Source organism: Oncorhynchus clarkii, chromosome 25, assembly GCF_045791955.1.
Source record: "Oncorhynchus clarkii lewisi isolate Uvic-CL-2024 chromosome 25, UVic_Ocla_1.0, whole genome shotgun sequence".
Taxonomy (NCBI): Eukaryota; Metazoa; Chordata; class Actinopteri; order Salmoniformes; family Salmonidae; genus Oncorhynchus; species Oncorhynchus clarkii.
In genome coordinates, this window is record NC_092171.1 from 22,422,608 (window position 1) to 22,443,736 (window position 21,129).

At 41.5% G+C, this 21,129-nt stretch overlaps 1 protein-coding gene across 5 annotated transcripts in view; it reads left to right on the top strand.

Moving 5' to 3' along the window:
- LOC139384147 (serine/threonine-protein phosphatase 2A 56 kDa regulatory subunit epsilon isoform) overlaps window positions 1-20,845 on the top strand; it is a 77,309-nt gene extending 56,464 nt beyond the window's left edge. For all 5 annotated transcript variants that reach the window (XM_071128831.1, XM_071128830.1, XM_071128832.1 and 2 more), the window contains 11 exons: window positions 4,988-5,089; window positions 6,669-6,761; window positions 6,883-7,013; window positions 7,110-7,169; window positions 15,104-15,212; window positions 15,545-15,598; window positions 15,732-15,782; window positions 18,462-18,581; window positions 18,991-19,118; window positions 19,268-19,369; window positions 19,696-20,845. In XM_071128831.1, the coding sequence (XP_070984932.1) occupies window positions 4,988-5,089; window positions 6,669-6,761; window positions 6,883-7,013; window positions 7,110-7,169; window positions 15,104-15,212; window positions 15,545-15,598; window positions 15,732-15,782; window positions 18,462-18,581; window positions 18,991-19,118; window positions 19,268-19,369; window positions 19,696-19,795 (1,050 nt within the window). In that variant the 3' untranslated portion in view covers window positions 19,796-20,845. The remainder of the gene's footprint in view (window positions 1-4,987; window positions 5,090-6,668; window positions 6,762-6,882; window positions 7,014-7,109; window positions 7,170-15,103; window positions 15,213-15,544; window positions 15,599-15,731; window positions 15,783-18,461; window positions 18,582-18,990; window positions 19,119-19,267; window positions 19,370-19,695) is intronic.
- Window positions 20,846-21,129: the final 284 nt, after the last annotated feature.

Genomic DNA, 21,129 nt, shown 5'->3' on the forward strand with positions numbered 1-21,129 from the left:
CTCCTCCTTCGTGGCCGACGTGAATAAGACATTTAAACATGTTAACTCTCGCAAGGCTGCCTGCCCAGACGACATCCCTAGCCGCGTCCTCAGAGCATGCGCAGACCAGCTGGCTGGTGTGTTTATGGACATTCAATCTCTCCCAATCCCAGTCTGCTGTCCCCACATGCTTCAAGATGGCCACCATTGTTCATGTACCCAAGAAGGCAAAGGTAACTGAACTGAATGACTATTGCCCCGTAGCACTAACTTCTGTTATCACAAAGTGCTTTGAGAGACTAGTCAAGGATAATTTCAACTCCACCTTACCTGCCACCCTAGACCCACTAACCCAATAGGTCCACAGACGATGCAATCTCCATCACACTGCACGCCGTCCTATCCCATCTGGACAAGAGCAATACCTATGTAAGAATGCTGTTCATTGACTACAGCTCAGCATTCAACACCATAGTACCCTCCAAGCTCATCATTAAGGTGGAGGTCCTGGGTCTCAACCCCGCCCTGTGCGATTCGGTCCTGGACTTCATGACGGGCTGCCCCCAGGTGGTGAAGGTAGGAAACAACATCTCCACTTCGCTGACCCTCAACACTGAGGCCCCACAACGGTGTGTGCTAACCCCTTTCCTGTACTCCCTGTTCACCCATGACTGCGTGGCCATGCACGCCTCCAACTCAATTATCAAGTTTGCAGACACAGTAGTAGGCTTGATAATAGAATTTGTTTAAATTAATGATTAGAATATTCCACCCTGAAACCATATAATTGTACGAAATTGATTATAGTCAGTAAAATTGTAATTAATGATGTGTGTAGTTTTAGTCAGAATTAGGGTAAAACAATGTATCTGTACAATATATTGTTTATAGTATCTTAAACAGACTGTCTGAGCAAAATTCGGTGCCGACCTTGGCTAGGGGCCACAGATTTGGGAGAGGGCAGGGAGTACTTCTCACGGCCTCCCTAATCTTAGGGGATGACAGGGAGTGCTTCTCACGGTCTCCATAATCTTTGTCGGCTGGGTAGTGATACAGTATGTGTGTAGGATGTGTATGTATGTGTGTATGATATCTACTGTTTGTGGAAGTATGTGCGGCGCTATAAAATGGATGTCTTTGTATTGTGGACTTCAGAACGTTCTCGTGAATAAATTGTACTGACCTTTTGCATAAGCTGAGTCTTTGACTAATTATTATTAAACCCATGGTTTTACGGACCTCGGGGATTGGTCAAAGCTATTGATTGATTGTTCAATCCCAATGATAATAACATTCTCGTGACAAGGCTTCATCACCAACAACGACGAGACAGACTGTAGGGAGGAGGTGAGGTCACTCGGAGTGTGGTGTCAGGAAAACAACCTCACTCAACGTCAACAAAACAAAGGTTGTGGACTTCAGGAAACAGCAGAGGGAACACCTCCCCTATCCACATCGAAGGGACAGCAGTGGAAAGTTAAGTTCCTCAGCGTACACATCACGGACAAACTGAAATAGTCCACCCACACATACAGTGTGGTGAAGGCGCAACAGCGCCTCTTCAACCTCAGGAGACTGAAGAAATGTGTCTTGACACCCAAAAACACCCACGAAGTTTTACAGATGCACAATTGAGAGCTTCCTGTATGGCAACTGCACCGCCCACTATCGTATTGCTCTCCAGAGGGTGGTGCGGTCTGCACAAGGCATCACTGGGGGCAAACTACCTGCCCTCCAGGACACCTATAGCACCTGATGTCAGATGAAGGGCATAAAGATCATCAAGGGCAACAACCACCTGAGCCACTGCCTGTTCACCCCGCTATCATCCAGAAGGCGAGGTCCGTACAGGTGCATCAAAGAGACTGAGAAACAGCTTCTATCTGAAGGCCATCAGAGAGGCTGCATCCTACATAGACTTGAAATGATTAGCCACTCTAACAAATGGATCTCTAGTCACTTAATTAATGCCACTTTAATTATGTTTATGTATCTTGCATTACTTATCCCATATTTACAGTGCCTTGCGAAAGTATTCGGCCCCCTTGAACTTTGCGAACTTTTGCCACATTTCAGGCTTCAAACATAAAGATATAAAACTGTATTATTTTGTGAAGAATCAACAACAAGTGGGACACAATCATGAAGTGGAAAGACATTTATTGGATATTTCAAACTTTTTTAACAAATCAAAAACTGAAAAATTGGGCGTGTAAAATTATTCAGCCCCTTTACTTTCAGTGCAGCAAACTCTCTCCAGAAGTTCAGTGAGGATCTCTGAATGATCCAATGTTGACCTAAATGACTAATGATGATAAATACAATCCACCTGTGTGTAACAAGTCTCAGTATAAATGCACCTGCACTGTGATAGTCTCAGAGGTCCGTTAAAAGCGCAGAGAGCATCATGAAGAACAAGGAACACACCAGGCAGGTCCGAGATACTGTTGTGAAGAAGTTTAAAGCCGGATTTTGATACAAAAAGATTTCCCAAGCTTTAAACATCCCAAGGAGCACTGTGCAAGCGATAATATTGAAATGGAAGGAGTATCAGACCACTGCAAATCTACCAAGACCTGGCCGTCCCTCTAAACTTTCAGCTCATACAAGGAGAAGACTGATCAGAGATGCAGCCAAGAGGCCCATGATCACTCTGGATGAACTGCAGAGATCTACAGCTGAGGTGGGAGACTCTGTCCATAGGACAACAATCAGTCGTATATTGCGCAAATCTGGCCTTTATGGAAGAGTGGCAAGAAAGCCATTTCTTAAAGATATCCATAAAAAGTGTTGTTTAAAGTTTGCCACAAGCCACCTGGGAGAGACACCAAACATGTGGAAGAAGGTGCTCTGGTCAGATGAAACCAAAATTGAACTTTTTGGCAACAATGCAAAACGTTATGTTTGGTGTAAAAGCAACACAGCTCATCACCCTGAACACACCATCCCCACTGTCAAACATGGTGGTGGCAGCATCATGGTTTGGGCCTGCTTTTCTTCAGCAGGGACAGGGAAGATGGTTAAAATTGATGGGAAGATGGATGGAGCCAAATACAGGACCATTCTGGAAGAAAACCTGATGGAATCTGCAAAAGACCTGAGACTGGGACGGAGATTTGTCTTCCAACAAGACAATGATCCAAAACATAAAGCAAAATCTACAATGGAATGGTTCAAAAAGAAACATATCCAGGTGTTAGAATGGCCAAGTCAAAGTCCAGACCTGAATCCAATCGAGAATCTGTGGAAAGAACTGAAAACTGCTGTTCACAAATGCTCTCCATCCAACCTCACTGAGCTCGACCTGTTTTGCAAGGAGGAATGGGAAAAAATTTCAGTCTCTCGATGTGCAAAACTGATAGAGACATACCCCAAGCGACTTACAGCTGTAATCGCAGCAAAAGGTGGCGCTACAAAGTATTAACTTAAGGGGGCTGAATAATTTTGCACGCCCAATTTTTCAGTTTTTGATTTGTTAAAAAAGTTTGAAATATCCAATAAATGTCGTTCCACTTCATGATTGTGTCCCACTTGTTGTTGATTCTTCACAAAAAAATACAGTTTTATATCTTTATGTTTTGAAGCCTGAAATGTGGCAAAAGGTCGCAAAGTTCAAGGGGGCCTAATACTTTCGCAAGGCACTGTATATACTGTATTTTATACCATCTATTGCTTCTTGCCTATGCTGCTCGGTCATTGCTCATCCTTACTTTTATATGTACATATTCTTATTCCATCCTTTTACTTAGATGTGTGTGTTAGGTATTTGTGGAATTGTTAGATTACTTGTTGATATTGCTGCACTGTCGGAACTAGAAGTACAAGCATTTCGCTACACTCAAATAACATCTGCTAACCATGTGTATGTGACCAATAACATTTTATTTGGATTTGATTTTTCACTATGCTCTAATCTATGGATTTCACATCACTGGGAATACAGTTATGTTTCTGTTGGTCACGGATACCTTAAAAAAAAAAAGGCAGGGGGGTGGAGCAGAACTTGTCTATCTGGTGTGACGAGCATTTGCCTCCTTCGCATAGTTGATCAGGCTTTTGATTGTGGCCTGTGGAACATTGTACCACTCCTCAATGGGTAGCATGTCTGGTGAGTATGCAAGGCTCTAAAACAATTTGAGGCGGCTTATGTAGAGAATGTAACATTCCATTCTCTAGCAACAGTTCTGGTGGACATTCCTGCAGTCAGCATGCCAATTGGAGCCTTTAACTTGACACATCTGTGACATTGTATTTTGTGACAACTGCACATTTTAGTGACCTTTTATTGTTCCCAGCACAAGGTGCACCTGTGTAATGATCATGCTGTTTAATCGGCTGGAATATCTTGGTAAAGGAGAAATTCTCACTAACAGATTTTAGAGAAATAAGTTGTGCATATGGAACATTCCTGGGATATTTTATTTGAGCTCAAGAAACTTGGGACCAACACTTTACACGTTGCGTTCATATTTTTGATCAGTATAGTCTCAAGAACCAAGGACTACAAAAAAAGGTAAGACTCGGCTAGTGGCTAACACATGTCAAATCATGTAAAACTCTATAGAAAGTCGACACCAAATGCGTAGGTATAAAGGAGAGAGGATAAACTTAGTCAATAACACATCCGTTGAAGGGAGATGTACTTCAAAGGAGAGGACTAAACTTAATTTAAAAAACTTCCCAAAACAAATCAATCAGGTTGATTGGAATCAGGTGAGCCTACTTAAGGTGTGGGGGAAGGAAGTCCCGATCTTCAGGAAGTGGGAGTGACAGATGGTAGGTGGAGAGGAAGAGAGTGGGGAATTTTCTGCTGTTTGTATTTAATTTAATTTAGCTAGTTGACAAGAACAATGCTCATTAGTCAACATTTTGGTTTCACATCAGTATTGAAGTGCCTGAGTTGGCTATAAAACTGATTGTTATATTACTCTGTGTCAATTGCCTTAATTTCCAGTGAAATCAGTTGATTTTGAAATCTGTTGATTTACCCCTTTACCCTGTCTTCCAGGTGTCTTACAACATATTCCGGACCCTTCCGCCCACGGACAGTAATGAGTTTGACCCAGAGGAGGATGAACCCACACTCGAGGCCTCATGGCCGCACTTACAGGTAACAGCATAGGCTAGAATTGATGTATACGTTTCTGTGAGTATTCGTTCTGTCTTCAATTGGAGACTGAGTTTTGTCTCCCCCCCATGAGAACCTTTCTGGTGTCATAGCTATTTTTGATATAATGTTCTTTTGTATGTGGACATTTGAGCTGGTGTTGAGCGTGTTCTGTTTCTCGGTCCCTGATTTAGTAAGATTTTATTACGGGTCTATTGTCAGGTGCTCATTCTCTCACCACCGTTTCTTTGGAACTGCTGCTCTGCCTCCTTAACCCCTCTGGCGCAGACGTGCCGCTAGTCACCCACCTCGACAACATCCGGTGAAATTGCAGAGCGCCAAATTCAAAATACAGAAATAGTCATAATAAACATTCATAAAAATACAAGTGTTATACAACAGCTTAAAGATGAACTTCTTGTTAATCCAGCCGCTTTGTCAGATTTCAAAAAGGCTTTCACGCAAAAGCATACCATGCGATTATCTGAGGACAGCACCCTGCTTACAAAAGCATACAAACATTTTCCAACCAAGTAAAGGAGTCACGAAAGTCAGAAATGGCGATAAAATGAATCACTTACCTTTTGAATATCTTCATCTGGTTGCAGTCACAAGAGTCCCAGCTACACAATAAATGTTTGTTTTGTTCGATAAAGTCCCTCTTTATATCCCAAAAACTCAGTTTTGTTGGCGTGTTTTGTTCATTAATCCACTGGCTCAAAGGCTGTCAAAGCATGCAGACGAATACATCCTAATAGTACTGGTAAAGTTTGTTGAAACATGTCAAACTATGTTGATAATTAATCCTCATGTTGTCAATTGTCTAAATAATCAATAATATTTAAACCGGACAATAGCATATTCAATAGAAAAGAAAAACAACGAAGGGCGCGCACATGGTCACGCGCACAAACCAGTACTGCATGCTTCCTCAGTCCACTGACAGAAAGGTCTCATTCTTCTTAATTTTTCAGAAAACAAGCCTGAAACAATGTCTAAAGACTGTTGACATCTAGTGGAAGCCATAGGAACTGCAATCTGGGTCCTAACACATTAGATACTCAATAGGCATTCAATTGAAAACCACCCACATAAAAAAAAATCCACTTCCTGAATGGATTTTTCTCAGGTTTTCGCCTGCCAAATCAGTTCTGTTATACTCACAGACATTATTTTAACAGTTTTGGGAACTTTAGTGTTTTCTATCAAAATCTACCAATTATATGCATATCCTAGCTTCTGGGCCTGAGTAACAGGCAGTTTACTTTGGGCACGCTTGTCATCCAGACGTCAAAATACTGCCCCCAAGCCATAAGAAATTTTAAGAAAATCGATGCCTATCTCAAGGAAATTCTTCCTGGTAAAAGTTTTATTTTCTTTATTACATTTCCAAAGCAACAGCCAGGTTCATTTGACCGCATTTTGAGATTAACCCGCCTAGTCATAAGCCCCTCCCCATGGCCGTCTTGTAACCATGGTTACCACTTAAGGTACTAGTGACCCTACCCATGTTTTGCCTCTGTGACCTTTGACCTCCATCCCTTAACATCTCCATCTCGCTCTTTCTTTCACTGTATCATAGCTGGTGTATGAGTTCTTCATACGATTCTTGGAGAGTCAAGAATTCCAGCCCAGCATTGCCAAAAAGTACATAGACCAGAAATTTGTTCTACAGGTGAGTGAGACTGTTACATTGAGGCTGCACTTTAAAAAATGTAGACTAGTGTTGTACGAGTTTGTAGTTGTTTCATATCTTTTTCTTTCCCTTTTTGTTCTTTCTCCCTGGCTCTCTGTAGCTCTTGGAGCTATTTGACAGTGAGGATCCTCGGGAGAGAGACTACCTGAAAACAGTCTTACACAGAATCTATGGGAAATTCCTGGGGCTGAGGGCTTTTATACGAAAACAGATCAATAATATTTTTCTACGGTAAGACGGCGCTCCTCATTCTCCTCTACTCAGACCGTTGTGGTACTTTCACTGATGTTTCACTAACGTTTATCCACTCTCTCCTCTCTCGTAAAGTTTTGTTTATGAGACTGAGCACTTTAACGGGGTTGCTGAGTTACTGGAGATCTTGGGAAGGTATGTGACCCTGGATTAATTTATGGTTAGTTCTGATGCCTTTGTTCTCAGGCGCTGTCTTAACCCTTTACACTTGTGGTAATTGGACTATATGGATAGGGATAAATTGAAGTGTTTCTTACAAAATAAATATGAAAGGAATATGCCTAAGCATGGTAGCAATTGAAAAGGAACAGTTTGGAGATTATGGGAAACGTATTAGATCAAAGTTGAGGACGTAACAGGTTCACCTGACACGACTGAATCCAAACATTACACTGTGTATTTTACATTTACTGTACTTTTTGTCGCATTTGTCGATAACGAAATCTAGAAATACTCTGGACACATTCACTAACATTATAAGAATAGGTGCAACACAAGACAAATAAATGACAAGGGTTTGAGTGAGAGGACTAACTGGTGTCTCAGTGGTCACACAACTCTCAAGTGTGCACAGTTCCTAAGTAATTTCAATGCACTTTTATGACTCAGTATTCAATTAAGGTGATTTTTATTTTTTTATTTTGCTCTCCTATAGTGGTTCTTCCTTTAAAAGTTACGAGTTTATGCCGTGACCGTCTGTGGCATTCTGTCATTGCACCACACTATCACAAGGGGGAGTTAAAACTCTGCTCTATCGGAAGTCTAAACTGTGGCAATTAATGGAGGCGTTTTCCATCTGAGAGTCTCTCCTCTGGCACTAGTCCTGCATCAGGCAACAATAACAAACTATCTGTGGTCCTGGAGCTAAGAGAGAACTTTTGTAAATAACATGGGGGTATTTCACTTGACATTTGGACTAACGATTTTCCAAAAAAATAGGCGCGGTGAGCTTTTGGTTTCTCTCCCGCTAAAAACAGAAATCATTCTAAGTAACAAACTGGCTTTATTTTAAAATTATTAATGTCTCACCCCATGTTCAAGAATGGCCTTTTACCCTTTATAAGTGTTCACTTTTGGTTATTTGAAACAATCATCTCCAAAATATTGTTATTTTTTTAAACAAACCGATTATTATTATTATTATTATTATTATTATTAACCCTGCGTTATAATTATATAAAAACCCCTTAGATATTCTCACAGATTGGATTTTTATTTAGACTCCTCCAATCCTCCAAATGTTGTTATTGGCGGAGAGTCGGGCAGCATTGGCGGAGTTGGAGAGGGCGAAGAACAAGATGGAGTCACAATCCATGCCAGGCAAACATGCAGATTATTTCTACTACATTTTAGTTGCAACAAGTTTGATCGGGTTTAAATCAGGAGACGTACATGTAGAGATGAGAAAAATGTTTGTAGATTTACTGTAAGCCTACCGTAGGCGACATGAGTCTCACTAGTGTTGAGTAATGTGCTGTTAAGTGTTGTAGGTCTTATTTTTAATTAACCTTTATTTTACTACTTAACGGTCTACTTACTCTGCTGGTGTCTTGACCCAGTTTATGCCTTCATTTGCAATGCAAACCATAATGAATTACTTTGGGAATACATGGAAGGGAAAAAAAGTGGAGAACTTCTCTGTCGGCCCTGAAGGCCTTTTGAAAACAATTAATGAACATGCACCTGTGGAACGGTTGTTAAGACACTAACAGCTTACAGACGGTAGGCAATTAAGGTCACAGTTATGAGAACTTTGGACACTAAAGAGGCTTTTCTACTGACTTTGAAAAACACCAAAATAAATGCCTTAGGCATGCTGCAAGGAGGCATGAGGACTGCAGATGTGGCCAGGGCAATAAATTGCAATGTCCGTACTGTGAGACGCCTAAGACAGCGCTACAGGGAGACAGGACGGACGGCTGATCGTCCTCGCAGTGGCAGACCACGTGTAACAACACCTGTACAGGATCGGTACATCCGAACATCTCACCTGCGGGACAGGTACAGGATGATGGCAACAACTGCCCGAGTTACACCAGGAACGCACAATCCCTCCATCAGTGCTCAGACTGACCGCAATAGGCTGAGAGCGGCTGGACTGAGGGCTTGTAGGCCTGTTGTAAGGCAGGTCCTCACCAGACATCACCGACAACAACGTTACCTATGGGCACATACACTAATACATATTTTTTTTAAATAAAAAAATTCACTTTTCCCACGTTGAATAGTAGTCGCTGTCCATGGTTCTGAAACACATCAGTGCGTTGTTGAATTAGTGCCTTTTCCTAGACTATATTGCTATGTGCACAATAGCAAAGTTAACCAGCTTATTGGTGTAGTGGAGCCCTTGCCTTATTGTCTATGAAAAGTGAGGAGGAAGGAAACCCCAACTTAATTAGGTCTATAATCAATAGACTAACTGTTAAATGTTGCTGGCTTTATAAATAATATGCAGTGCCTTCAGAAACTATTCAGACCCCTCCACATTTTGTTACTTTACAGCCTTATTCTAAAATGGATTAAATACATTTTCCCCCTCAGCAATCTACACACAATACCCTATAATGACAAAGTGAAAACAGGATTTTAGAAATGTTTACAATTGTGTTAAAAATATTTACATAATTATTCAGACCATTATTCAGACCCTTTGCTGTGAGACTCAGTTGAGCTCAGGTGGATCCTGTTTCCATTGATCATCCTTGAGATGTTTCTACAACTTGAGGGGAGTCCACCTGTGGTAAATTCAATTGTTTGGACATGATTTGGAAAGGTACACACCTGTCTATATAAGGTCCCACAGTTGACAGTGCATCAGAGCAAAGACCAAGCCATGAGGTCGAAGGAATTGTCCATAGAGCTCCAGGACAGGATGGGGAAGGGTACCAAAAATGTCTGCAGCATTGAAGTCCCCCAAGAACACAGAGGCCTCCGTTGTTTTTAAATTGAAGTTTGGAACCACCAAGACTCTTCCTAGAGCTGGCCGCTTGGCCAAACTGCGCAATTGTGGGAGAAGGGCCTTGGTCAGGGAGGTGACCAAGAACCCGATGTTCACTCTGACAGAGCTCTAGAGTCTCCCGTCTCTGCAGCACTCCAGCAATCAGGCCTTTATGGTAGCGGCCAGATGGAAGCCACTCCTCAGTAAAAAAAAAAACACATGGTAGTCCGCTTGTAATTTGCCAAAAGGCACCCAAAGACTCAGACCATGAGAAACAAGATTCTCCGGTCTGATGAAACCAAGATTGAACTATCTGGTCTGAATGCCAAATGTCACGTATGGAGGAAACCTGGCACCATCCCTATGGTGAAACATGGCGGTGGCAGCATCATGCTGTAAGAATTGTTTTCATCTTTATTTAACCAGGTAGGCAAGTTGAGAACAAGTTCTCATTTACAATTGTGACCTGGCCAAGATAAAGCAAAGCAGTTCGACATATATAACAACACAGAGTTACACATGGAGTAAAACAAACACACAGTCAATAATACAGTAGAAATATAAGTCTATATACAATGTGTGCAAATGAGGTAAGGGAGGTAAAGGCAAAACAAGACCATGGTGGCGAAGTAAATACAATATAGCAAGTAAAACACTTGAATGGTAGATTGGCAGTGGAAGAATGTGCAAAGTAGAAATAAAAATAATGGGGTGCAAAGGAGCTAAATAAATAAATACAGTAGGGGAAGAGGTAGTTGTTTGGGCTAAATTATAGATGGGCTATGTACAGGTGCAGTAATCTGTGAGCTGCTCTGACAGCTGATTCTTAAAGCTAGTGAGGGAGATAAGTGTTTCCAGTTTCAGAGATTTTTGTAGTATGTTCCAGTCATTGGCAGCAGAGAACTGGAAGGAGAGGGTCCAAAGGAAGAATTGGTTTTGGGGGTGAACACACTGAACTCTATCAGAACCAGACCAGGCGAGGCAATCATTTGAGAAACCAAGGCTATCGAGTCTGCCGATGAGGATGTGGTGATTGACAGAGTCGAAAGCTTTGACCAGGTCAATGAGTACGGCTGCACAGTATTGTCTCTTATCGATGGCGGTTAAGATATCGTGGGATGAGTGGGATGTCCGCAGCTGCTTTCCAATCTTTGGGAATCTCGGATGACACGAGAGGTTGAACAGGCTAGTAATAGGGGTTGCAACTATTTCGGCAGATCATTTTAGAGAGAAAGGGTCCAGATTGTCTAGCCTGGCTGATTTGTAAGGGTCCAGATTTTGCAGCTCTTTCAGAACATCAGCTGACTGGATTTGGGAGGAGGAGAAATGGGGAAGGCTTGGGCGAGTTGCTGTGGGGGGTACAGTGCAGTTGACCGGGGTAGGGGTAGCCAGGTGGAAAGCATGGCCAGCCGTAGAAAAATGCTTATTGAAATTCTCAATTGTAGTGGATTTATCGGTGGCGACAGAGTTTCCTATCCTCAGTGCAGTGGGCAGCTGGGAGGAGGTGTTCTTATTCTCCATGGACTTTAGTGTCCCAGAACTTTTTTGAGTTTGTGTTGCAGGAAGTACATTTCTGCTTGAGAAAGCTAGCCTTGGCTTTTCTAACTGCCTGTGTATATTGGTTTCTAACTTTCCTGAAAAGTTGCATATCACGGGGGCTGTTCGATGCTAATGCAGAATGCCAAAGGATGTTTTTGTGTTGGTTAAGGGCAGTCAGGTCTGGAGAGAACCAATGGCTATATGTGTTCCTGGTTCTAAATTTCTTGAATGGGGCATGCTTATTTAAGATGGTGAGGAAGGCATTTGAAAAAAATAACCAGGCATCCTCTACTGACGGGATGAGGTAAATATCCTTCCAGGATACCCAGGTCGATTAGAAAGGCCTGCTCGCTGAAGTGTTTCAGGGACTTTTTTTTCAACAGCAGGGAGTGAGAGACTAGTCAGGATTGAGGCAAAGATGAACGGAGTAAAGTTCAGCGAGAGCCTTGATGAACCTGCTCCAGAGCGCTCAGGACCTCAGACTGGGGTGAAGGTTCACCTTACAACAGGACAACGACCCTAAGCATACAACCAAGGCATCGCACGAGTGGCTTCGGGACAAGTCTCTAAATGTCCTTGAGTGGACCAGCCGAACTTGAACCTGATTTAAACATGTCTGGAGAGACCTGAAAATAGCTTTGCTGCAGCGCTCCCCATCCAACATGGCAGAGCTTGAGAGGATCTGCAGAGAAGAATGGGAGAAACTACCCAAACACAGGTGTGTCGAGCTTGTAGCGTCATACCCAAGGAGACTCATGCATGTAATCGCTGCCAAAGGTGTTTCAACAAAGTACTGAGTAAAGGGTCTGAATACTTATGTAAATATGATATTTCCGTTTAACATTTTTGATAAATTAGCAAACATTTCTAAAAACCTGTTTTGCTTTGTCATTATGGGTTGTTGTGTGTAGACTGGGCAAAGGGGAAAAACTTTCTAATTGTATTTGTCACGTGCCGAATATAACAGGTGAAGAACTTAGTGAAATACGTACAAGCCCTTAACCAACAATGCAGTTTTAAGAAAAATAATAATGTCCAAAATAATTAAAGAGCAGCAGTAAATAACAATCGCAAGGCTATATAAAGGGGGTACCGGTACAGAGTCAATGTGCGGGGGCACCGGTTAGTCGAGGTAATATGAGGGCACCGGTTAGTTGAGGTAATATGTACATGTAGGTAGAGCTATTTAAGTGACTATGCATAGATAATAAGAGAGAGTAGTAGCAGCAGTGTTGAAGAGGGAGGGGACAATGCAAATATTCTGGGTATCCATTTGATTAGATGTTCAGGAGTCTTATGGCTTGGTGGTGGAAGCTGTTTAGAAGCCTCTTGGACCTAGACTTGGTGCTCCGGTACCGCTTGCCGTGCGGTAGCAGAAAGAACAGTCTATGACCAGGGTGGCTGGAGTCTTTGACAATTTTTAGGGCCTTCCTCTGACACCGCCAATTTAATACATTTCAGAATATGGCTCTAACTTAACAAATGTGGAAAAAGTCAAGTGGTCTGAATACTTTACGGATGCACTGTATATCTACATTAGTAAGACAGCTTCTGTTGCTGTTTTGAGTGTTTAATAGCCTACTGATTCTGTGAGCATCAAGCCTCGCAACATGTTAAGTGAAACATTTTTATCTTTGCTTTGCTGTAATAAAGGCGTTGTACTTGATTGCATTAGAACAGCCTCTGGTATTATACCATGTATTTAGTGTTGACCCTGTTCCATATTGTCAAAAAAATTATATTCATAATAATGCTCTTTTTTTCTTGATCTACTTATTGTTATTACTATTATGATCATTATCGTAATAAGTAATGTCATCATTAGTAGGCTTAGTATAGCAGCCTTGTACAACCACAGCTGTAGGCCTAAGAGCGCATCCTGTTTAGTCTCTATACTGTAACTTACTTAGGCTTGCCTATATTTCAATATTTGTATAGGCTACTGTATCAATCAGTCATTAATTTGTTCATGTCATCACATTGTATACGAGTCATTCAAGAGTTGAAATGCAATCAAGCATTTTAGTTTTAAAAAAGCTAGCCTTGAATAATTAGCTTAAATAATAAATAAACCGTTCTATTACGGAAATTGCATTCACAATGCAGCTGTTTTTAGTCTTTGCTGTAATAAAGGCTTAACAAAAAAGTTACAACAGACTCTGGTACGCTTAGAATTTATTTAGTGTTTACATTGTTCCCAATGGTCAAAAATTATATTATAATTTAACTGCACCTCTTTGGCACACATAATATGCGCGCAGTGCTTGCTCCTTACCTTATTTTTCTTGTGTTCCAGTCTTTTCCACAATTAATTAAATTTCACACATCTGACTTCCCCTTTACCTCATGAGCAACCAGTAAACATTCCCCCATTTTGAGTTTTTGTCACGTACTCTGCATCCATTTTGCTGTTAATGTTCGGAGTTTGTTATAACCAATTTATTGATGTGCTTATGCTATAGGTCAGGCCCTATTGGTCAAGTACATTTTAATGCATACATGTGTCACGTAAAGAGATCAAGGGTTGAGGGAATAGGGAATGTTTTTTTTCTAAACAAATGAGGGCTTTCGTTAACACTACTTTTCTGTCAGAATTCTGTAATTATATTGCAGTTTCAGCAACACGAACTGTGCGATAAACACTGGTAGGCGCTACTGCATGGAAGAGAGAGCGGTGCTAGTCACACAATTACTCAGTCTTTTTCTTTTAACACAAAGTAGCAAGTCTGAGGCTGGTACAATCAAATCAATTGCTGGTCGCACTCCCTCTTCTCATTTGTGTGCCTTAATTATTTATTATTATTTTCAAACCATGTGCTTAAAGCATCAGTCAAGCTCAGTGAATATAGTTGATTTGATTAAAACGCATAGGATGTGTCTATGGAAAATGACATGTTTAAACATTTTGACCAATCGATTGGTCTAAAGAACAGACAATTCTTGGTCGACCAAGATTTTTGGGGGTTGGGGACAGACGACGTTAGACTTACGGGTGTTTGACATGCTTGTATGACATCTAAAGCACTATTTATTATAATCCTCAACGTTGCATCTTTCAAAATGGATTGATTCCCCTTAATTTACAGCATTTTCCTCACTCGGACAACAAAAAACGTGCGCAATTTACCCAATTAGCAGGAGGAGGGTTGAGAGCAACATCTTGCCACGTGTGGTGCTCAACTTCCGAAACTCTGTCAGTCAAAAACGCATACAGCCATGTGAAGCGCAGAGCCTGAGCTCTGATGTAGTTTTATAGCATTTTACTGTACAGCCACTGCGATCCTATTTAGGTGCTTATTAGTGTCCAAATCTGCCGGCTACAAGTGTAAAGGGTTAAAAGATTTACAATTTCATCATCCGTGGGTCTTAGTTCTGTAGCCCAGGCTAAAGCTTGTTGGTTACTTTGCATAAAGTAGCTACAGTACCTGTGTAATTTCCATTGGCCCATGTAAAAGCTATTGATCCTTAATGTATCTTTGCCTCAGTCTTGTTAACATTGATTCTCCAGTAAGCTTTATACTAAATTCTTGTCTCTTTGTATTGACGTGTAATTTGCCATCCTGGCTTAGCGATGCGTTTCTCTCTCTTGCAGCATAATCAATGGTTTTGCCCTGCCGCTCAAAGCAGAGCACAAACAGTTTCTGGTCAAAGTGTTGATCCCCCTCCACACTGTCAGGAGTCTGTCCCTCTTCCACGCACAGGTATTGTGTGTATGACTGTGTGCAATCATAATTTTGTTGATGTTCAACATCCGGGTTTGGTTCTCCAACCCTGTTCCTGGAAAACTACCCTCCTGTTGGTTTTTGCTCCAACCCCAATTGAAACTTATCAACCAGCTAAGTATTAGAATTGGGTGCACTAGATTAGGGTTGGAGAAAACTGACAGGATGGTAGCTCTCCAGAAACAGGGTTGGAGAGCCCTGTTCTACATGATTGTCTGTCCAGTGAGTCGATCCTAATTGGTATTCCACATTTTCCAACCATGACATTGACAATGTGTTATGTTTTTCTTTATTGCGACTTATTTTTCCAGTTGGCGTATTGCATTGTACAGTTCCTAGAGAAAGACCCAGCGTTAACAGAACCAGTAAGTGTTATCTCCCCCATGGTCACACCACCTTGTAATCAGAAGGGTCTTTTAATCAGTCACCGTCTCCCTTCAGTCACATTTCTCTCTCACATCTATCACTCTCACATCTATTAATCTAATCTATCTATAGGTCATCAGGGGTTTACTGAAGTTCTGGCCAAAAACCTGCAGTCAAAAAGAGGTAAGAGCACTGGAAGTTTCCCTTCCTAGGTCTGGAGCTGCTAATGTTAATGGGAGTTTAGATCTGTTACCTAGATAGTAACGACCTGATGTGTTGTCCTGCTCAGGTGTTTGTAACTGTGTTCTCAGGTGATGTACCTCCGGTGTGTTCTCAGGTGGTGTACCTGGGTTAGGGTGTGTTAGTAACTAATTCAGGGCTGCCTGCTTGCCCGGCAACATCTGCCAAGCTAATCTGGCCAGTTAATCAAGCTTTCACATGGCCCACTTGGGTCAGTACATTTTCAAACTCCAAAACAGACTAATTATTATTTATATTTCATCTTTCACAAACTAACCGATGTCTGACGCTTCACTCTTGCTATCAACCAGCATTCCGTTTCCAAGCTGGGGCAAGAATGTCAAAGCCTCAGTATCAAATCAAATAAATCAAATCAAATTTTATTTGTCACATACACATGGTTAGCAGATGTTAATGCGAGTGTAGCGAAATGCTTGTGCTTCTAGTTCCGACAATGCAGTAATAACCAACAAGTAATCTAACTAACAATTCCAAAACTACTGTCTTATACACAGTGTAAGGGGATAAAGAATATGTACATAAAGATATATGGATGAGTGATGTATGGTCAGATTACAGTGGCAAGAAAAAGTATGTGAACTCTTTGGAATTACCTGGATTTCTGCATAAATTGCTTGTCAAATTTGATCTGATCTTCATCTAAGTCACAACAATAGACAGTGTTTTTCAACTAATAACACACAAATCAATATATTTTTTGTCTATATTGAATACATAATTTAAACATTCAGTGTAGGTTGAATAAAGCATATGAACCCCTAGGATAATGACTTCTCCAAAAAGCTAAATGGAATTAGGAGTCCAATCAATGAGACGAGATCGGAGATGTTGGTTAGAGCTGCCTTGCCCTATAAAAAAAATCACTCACAAAATTTGAGTTTGCTATTCACAAGAGGCATTGCCTGATGTGAACCATGCCTCGAACAAAAGAGCTCTCAGAAGACCTAAGATTAAGAATGGTTGACTTGCATAAAGCTGGAAAGGGTTAGAAAAGTATCTCTAAAAGCCTTGATGTTGATCAGTCCACGGTAAGACAAATTGTCTATAAATGGTTCAGCACTGTTGCTACTCTCCCTAGGAGTGGCTGTCCTGCAAAGATGACTGCAAGAGCACAGTGCAGAATGCTCAATGAGGTTAAGAAGAATCCTTGAGTGTCAGCCAAATACTTACAGAAATCTCTGGACCATGCTAACATCTCTGTTGACGAGTCTACAATATGTAAAACACTAAACAAGAATGGTGTTCATGGGAGGACACCACGGAAGAAGCCACTGCTGTCCAAAAAATAATTGCTGCACGTCTGAAGTTCGCAAAAGAGTACCTGGATGTTCCACAGCGCTACTGGAAAAATAGTCTGTGGACAGATGAAACTACAGTTGAGTTGTTTGGAAGGAACACACAACACTGTGTAGAGAAAAAAAAGCATCGCACACCAACATCAAAACCTCATCCCAACTGTAAAGTATGGTGGAGGAAGCATCATGGTTTGGGGCTGCTTTGCTGCCTCAGGGCCTGGACAGCTTGCGATCATCAACAGAAAAATGTATTCTCAAGTTTATCAAGACATTTTGCAGGAGAATATTAGGTTCTTTGTCCGCCAATTAAAGCTCAACAGAAGTTGGGTGATGCAACAGGACAATGACCTAAAACGCAGAAGTAAATCAACAACAGAATGGCTTCAACAGAAGAAAATACACCTTCTGGAGTGGCCCAATCAGAGCCCTGACCTTAACCCGATTTGAGATGTTGTGGCATGACCCCAGTTCACACCAGACATCCCAAGAATATTGCTGAACTGAAACGGTTTTGTAAAGAGGAATTGTCTAAAATTCCTTCTGACCGTTTTGCAAGTCTGATCCATAACTACAGAAAACGTTTGGTTGAGGTTGTTGCTGCCAAAGGGGAGGGTCAACCAGTTATTAAATCCAAGGGTTCACATACTTTTCCCACCCTGCACTGTGAATTTTTACACTATGTGTTCAATAAAGACATGAAAACATTATAATTGTGTGTTATTAGTTTAAGAAGACTAGACAAACAAATTGTTGTGAAAATTATTCTTTAACTTGTCCCCCCTTCATCTATACTGAAGTGGATTTAACAGGTGGCGTAGCTTGTCAGTCTGTCATGGAAAGAGGTGTTCCTAATGTGTTGTGCGCTCTGTGTTTAAAAAATAATAATTGTATTTTACTTTTATTTAACTAGGCAAGTCAGTTAAGAACAAATTCTTATTTTCACTGACGGCCTAGGAACAGTGGGTTAACTGCCTTGTTCAGGGGCAGAACAACAGATTTGTATGTCCTCATTGAGAGTTGGCATGGTTTTATTTTTGTTTTCCAATCAGTGTAAATATCAGATTGTATGGTTGGCTATAATCGCCTATAAGGTACTTGCCCAGACTGCAAATTAAACCCCCCCATGATTGAAATTCTGCATGCATGACTTGCTTTCCTGTGATCTGGCCCAGGCCAGTCATTTTCTCATTCGGGACAGTAGTTTTTACTTGTTACTGGCCTGGTGTTCCACAATCTAATTTACCTGAATGTCAAACCCTGTCAGGTGATGTACCTCAGGTGTGTTTGTAACTGTGTGTGTTCTCAGGTTATGTACCTGGGGGAGCTAGAGGAGATCCTAGACGTGATTGAGCCGACACAGTTTGTCAAGATCCAGGAGCCGCTTTTCAAACAGATCTCCAGATGCGTATCCAGCCCACACTTCCAGGTCCGTCTATAGAGAAGGACACAAATCCTGGCGGGTTTTTAGGTCAATGCTGTCTGACCGCCTTGGGATGTCCCTACCTTAATCCCTAATCTTAACCCATACTCTTACCATAACCTGTCCCTGACCTACCACTTCCCGTATTTAATCTTCAAAGGTTTAGGGGAGTCCCAAAGGTCCCGGCTCGCACGGACCCTGGTTTTTAGTGGTAATCTCAGCATATCTATGGTGCTCTTATAAGTACATGGTTGTTGTTGGAGGGTTTAGCCTTGTCCCAGATCTGTTTGTGCTGTATAGCTAACTTCTAGGGTCGTTGTCATGACAACAACCATAAGATCACAAAATTAATCTGAAAAGAGGCTAGTGCGTATGGGTGTAGGTATTGTGTATTAAATCTCTGTGTCCCTGGCAGGTGGCAGAGAGGGCCCTGTACTACTGGAACAACGAGTACATCATGAGTCTGATTGAGGAGAACTCCAGCGTTATCTTACCCATCATGTTCGCCAGCCTGTACAGGATCTCCAAAGAACACTGGAACCCGTGAGTCTACCTCAACACACCCTCACACAGATTGGTCCTATAAAAAAACTTGATTTATCACCTTGTATTTGTTTTCATTAGAGAGAACATAAGTTTTGAAAGAGTTGAAATTGGCTGTTTTTTTACATGTTTTTTATTTTGCCTTGAAGGGCGATAGTGGCGTTGGTGTACAACGTACTGAAAGCCTTCATGGAGATGAACAGTACCTTGTTTGATGAGCTCACAGCTACTTACAAGTCAGACCGCCAGCGGTAAGATATGCTGCATCATTAATGGTGCCTCTGTGGTGTGGTCCTGCATAGTGCTGTTGTATTAAGTGTGTATAGTTTTAGACACCTATTCAAATAGGCCCATGCTCACTACACGGAAAATTACTGTACAGAAAAATTACTGTTAGTTTTTATGCAGAATAACACATTTTTTTCCTTCATACACTGTCTGTTGTGTGTAATATTGTGATTCTTGACTCTCGCAGGATAAGAATATGTACTTAGTGGTGGAAAACCAGTAGTAATATCTCAGTAATCTGCAGCTAGTCCTGCCTTGCCCCCGCCCCCTCCCCCCGTACTGTCTGCAGTGAGAAGAAGAAGGAGAAGGAGAGGGAGGAGCTTTGGAAGAAGTTAGAGGACCTGGAGCTGAAGAGGAGCCTTAGGCGTGACGGGATGATTCCCACTTAACGAAGCGCCACGCTCCTCTCCCATCCATGTCCACTGGAGCACGCCCCGTGGATCCTGTACGGCCATCTGGAACGGCATGGAGCGACCGTGTTTTTTTTTTGTGTTTTTTTCTGTATTGTGCGACTTACTTTATGGTAGATTCACACGTTGTTTCATTATTTCAACAGCACTGTAAATAACTTTTATCCTTAAACTGCTATTATTGCGAAATAAAAATGGTAAAAAAATAAAATAAAACGCGATAAGGAACTTGTGTGGGGGTAAAAATATACTTTGGACATTAAGACTTGAAATGAACAGCAAAGTTAAAACAATCTGTTAACTTCCCTCCTATTTGAGAACCCTACCCACTCTACAAACCCATTTTCCATCTCTGGTTCTACTCTTTGCTCTTTCTCTCTCCTCTCTGTCCCTCTCACACTTTGGTGCTTCTGTACCTCTCTCCCTTTGTGGGACGTCCTGACTGAGTGAGATACCTGGGAGGCCCTGCCCTGACCAAGAGGGCACCCCTTCTCTCTGTAAGGACCACCCTCTGACCCCTCCTGACCTGACTCATGCTGAAGCCATGCTGGTATTATATTATATGGACCCATTAGCCATGAGGAAATGAATTTAACCCCTCGTCCCTCTCAACCCCTCCTCCAAGAGGCGAACATGTTAAGGTCCTGTATGTACAGGGACTAAAATAAAAAAAGCAAGGGAAGATCTCCATACACATACTTACATTCATTCTCTCGCACCATTTTTCTCCCCACTTCCACATTTGTTTCTTTTCACTTGTGTGTGTTTCTCCCCAATGATTGATTGATTTCTGTCAGTTCAGTTGTCTCTTTGGTTTTGTGGACTTTGACCCTGCAGTACCAGGTAGCCTGGTATCAGTCTGGTACTGGTACCCTCCAGCCACACAGAAAATCTGATTTTTTTTTAAAAACAATTGCGAGCTATAGAGGAGCACCAAACTCGCCTATTGTGAAAAGGAGTGTCACTCCCAAGTGTGCTTTACACAGTATTACAAACCTGTATATTGTTATTAAACGCAGTACACTGATATATTGTATCTTGTAGTAATTTTGCATATATTTTTGCTTAGGAACAGCCAAGAAGTATTCTGTATATGAGTTAATATGGAACAAGACTATCTGGTATTTATGATTCGTTTTTTCTCTGTTTCCTTCTTAGTTTTTAATCTCTCTTTTGGGATTTTTATTGTTTCTTTGAACATCAGATATTTTTATTGTGGAGTGGAAGACGGAATGGCAGAGAGGGATGGCTTGGCCCAGTTCATATCCCGTTTAAATTTACATTAAGTTCAGCATTGTTGCCCCCTTAAAGAA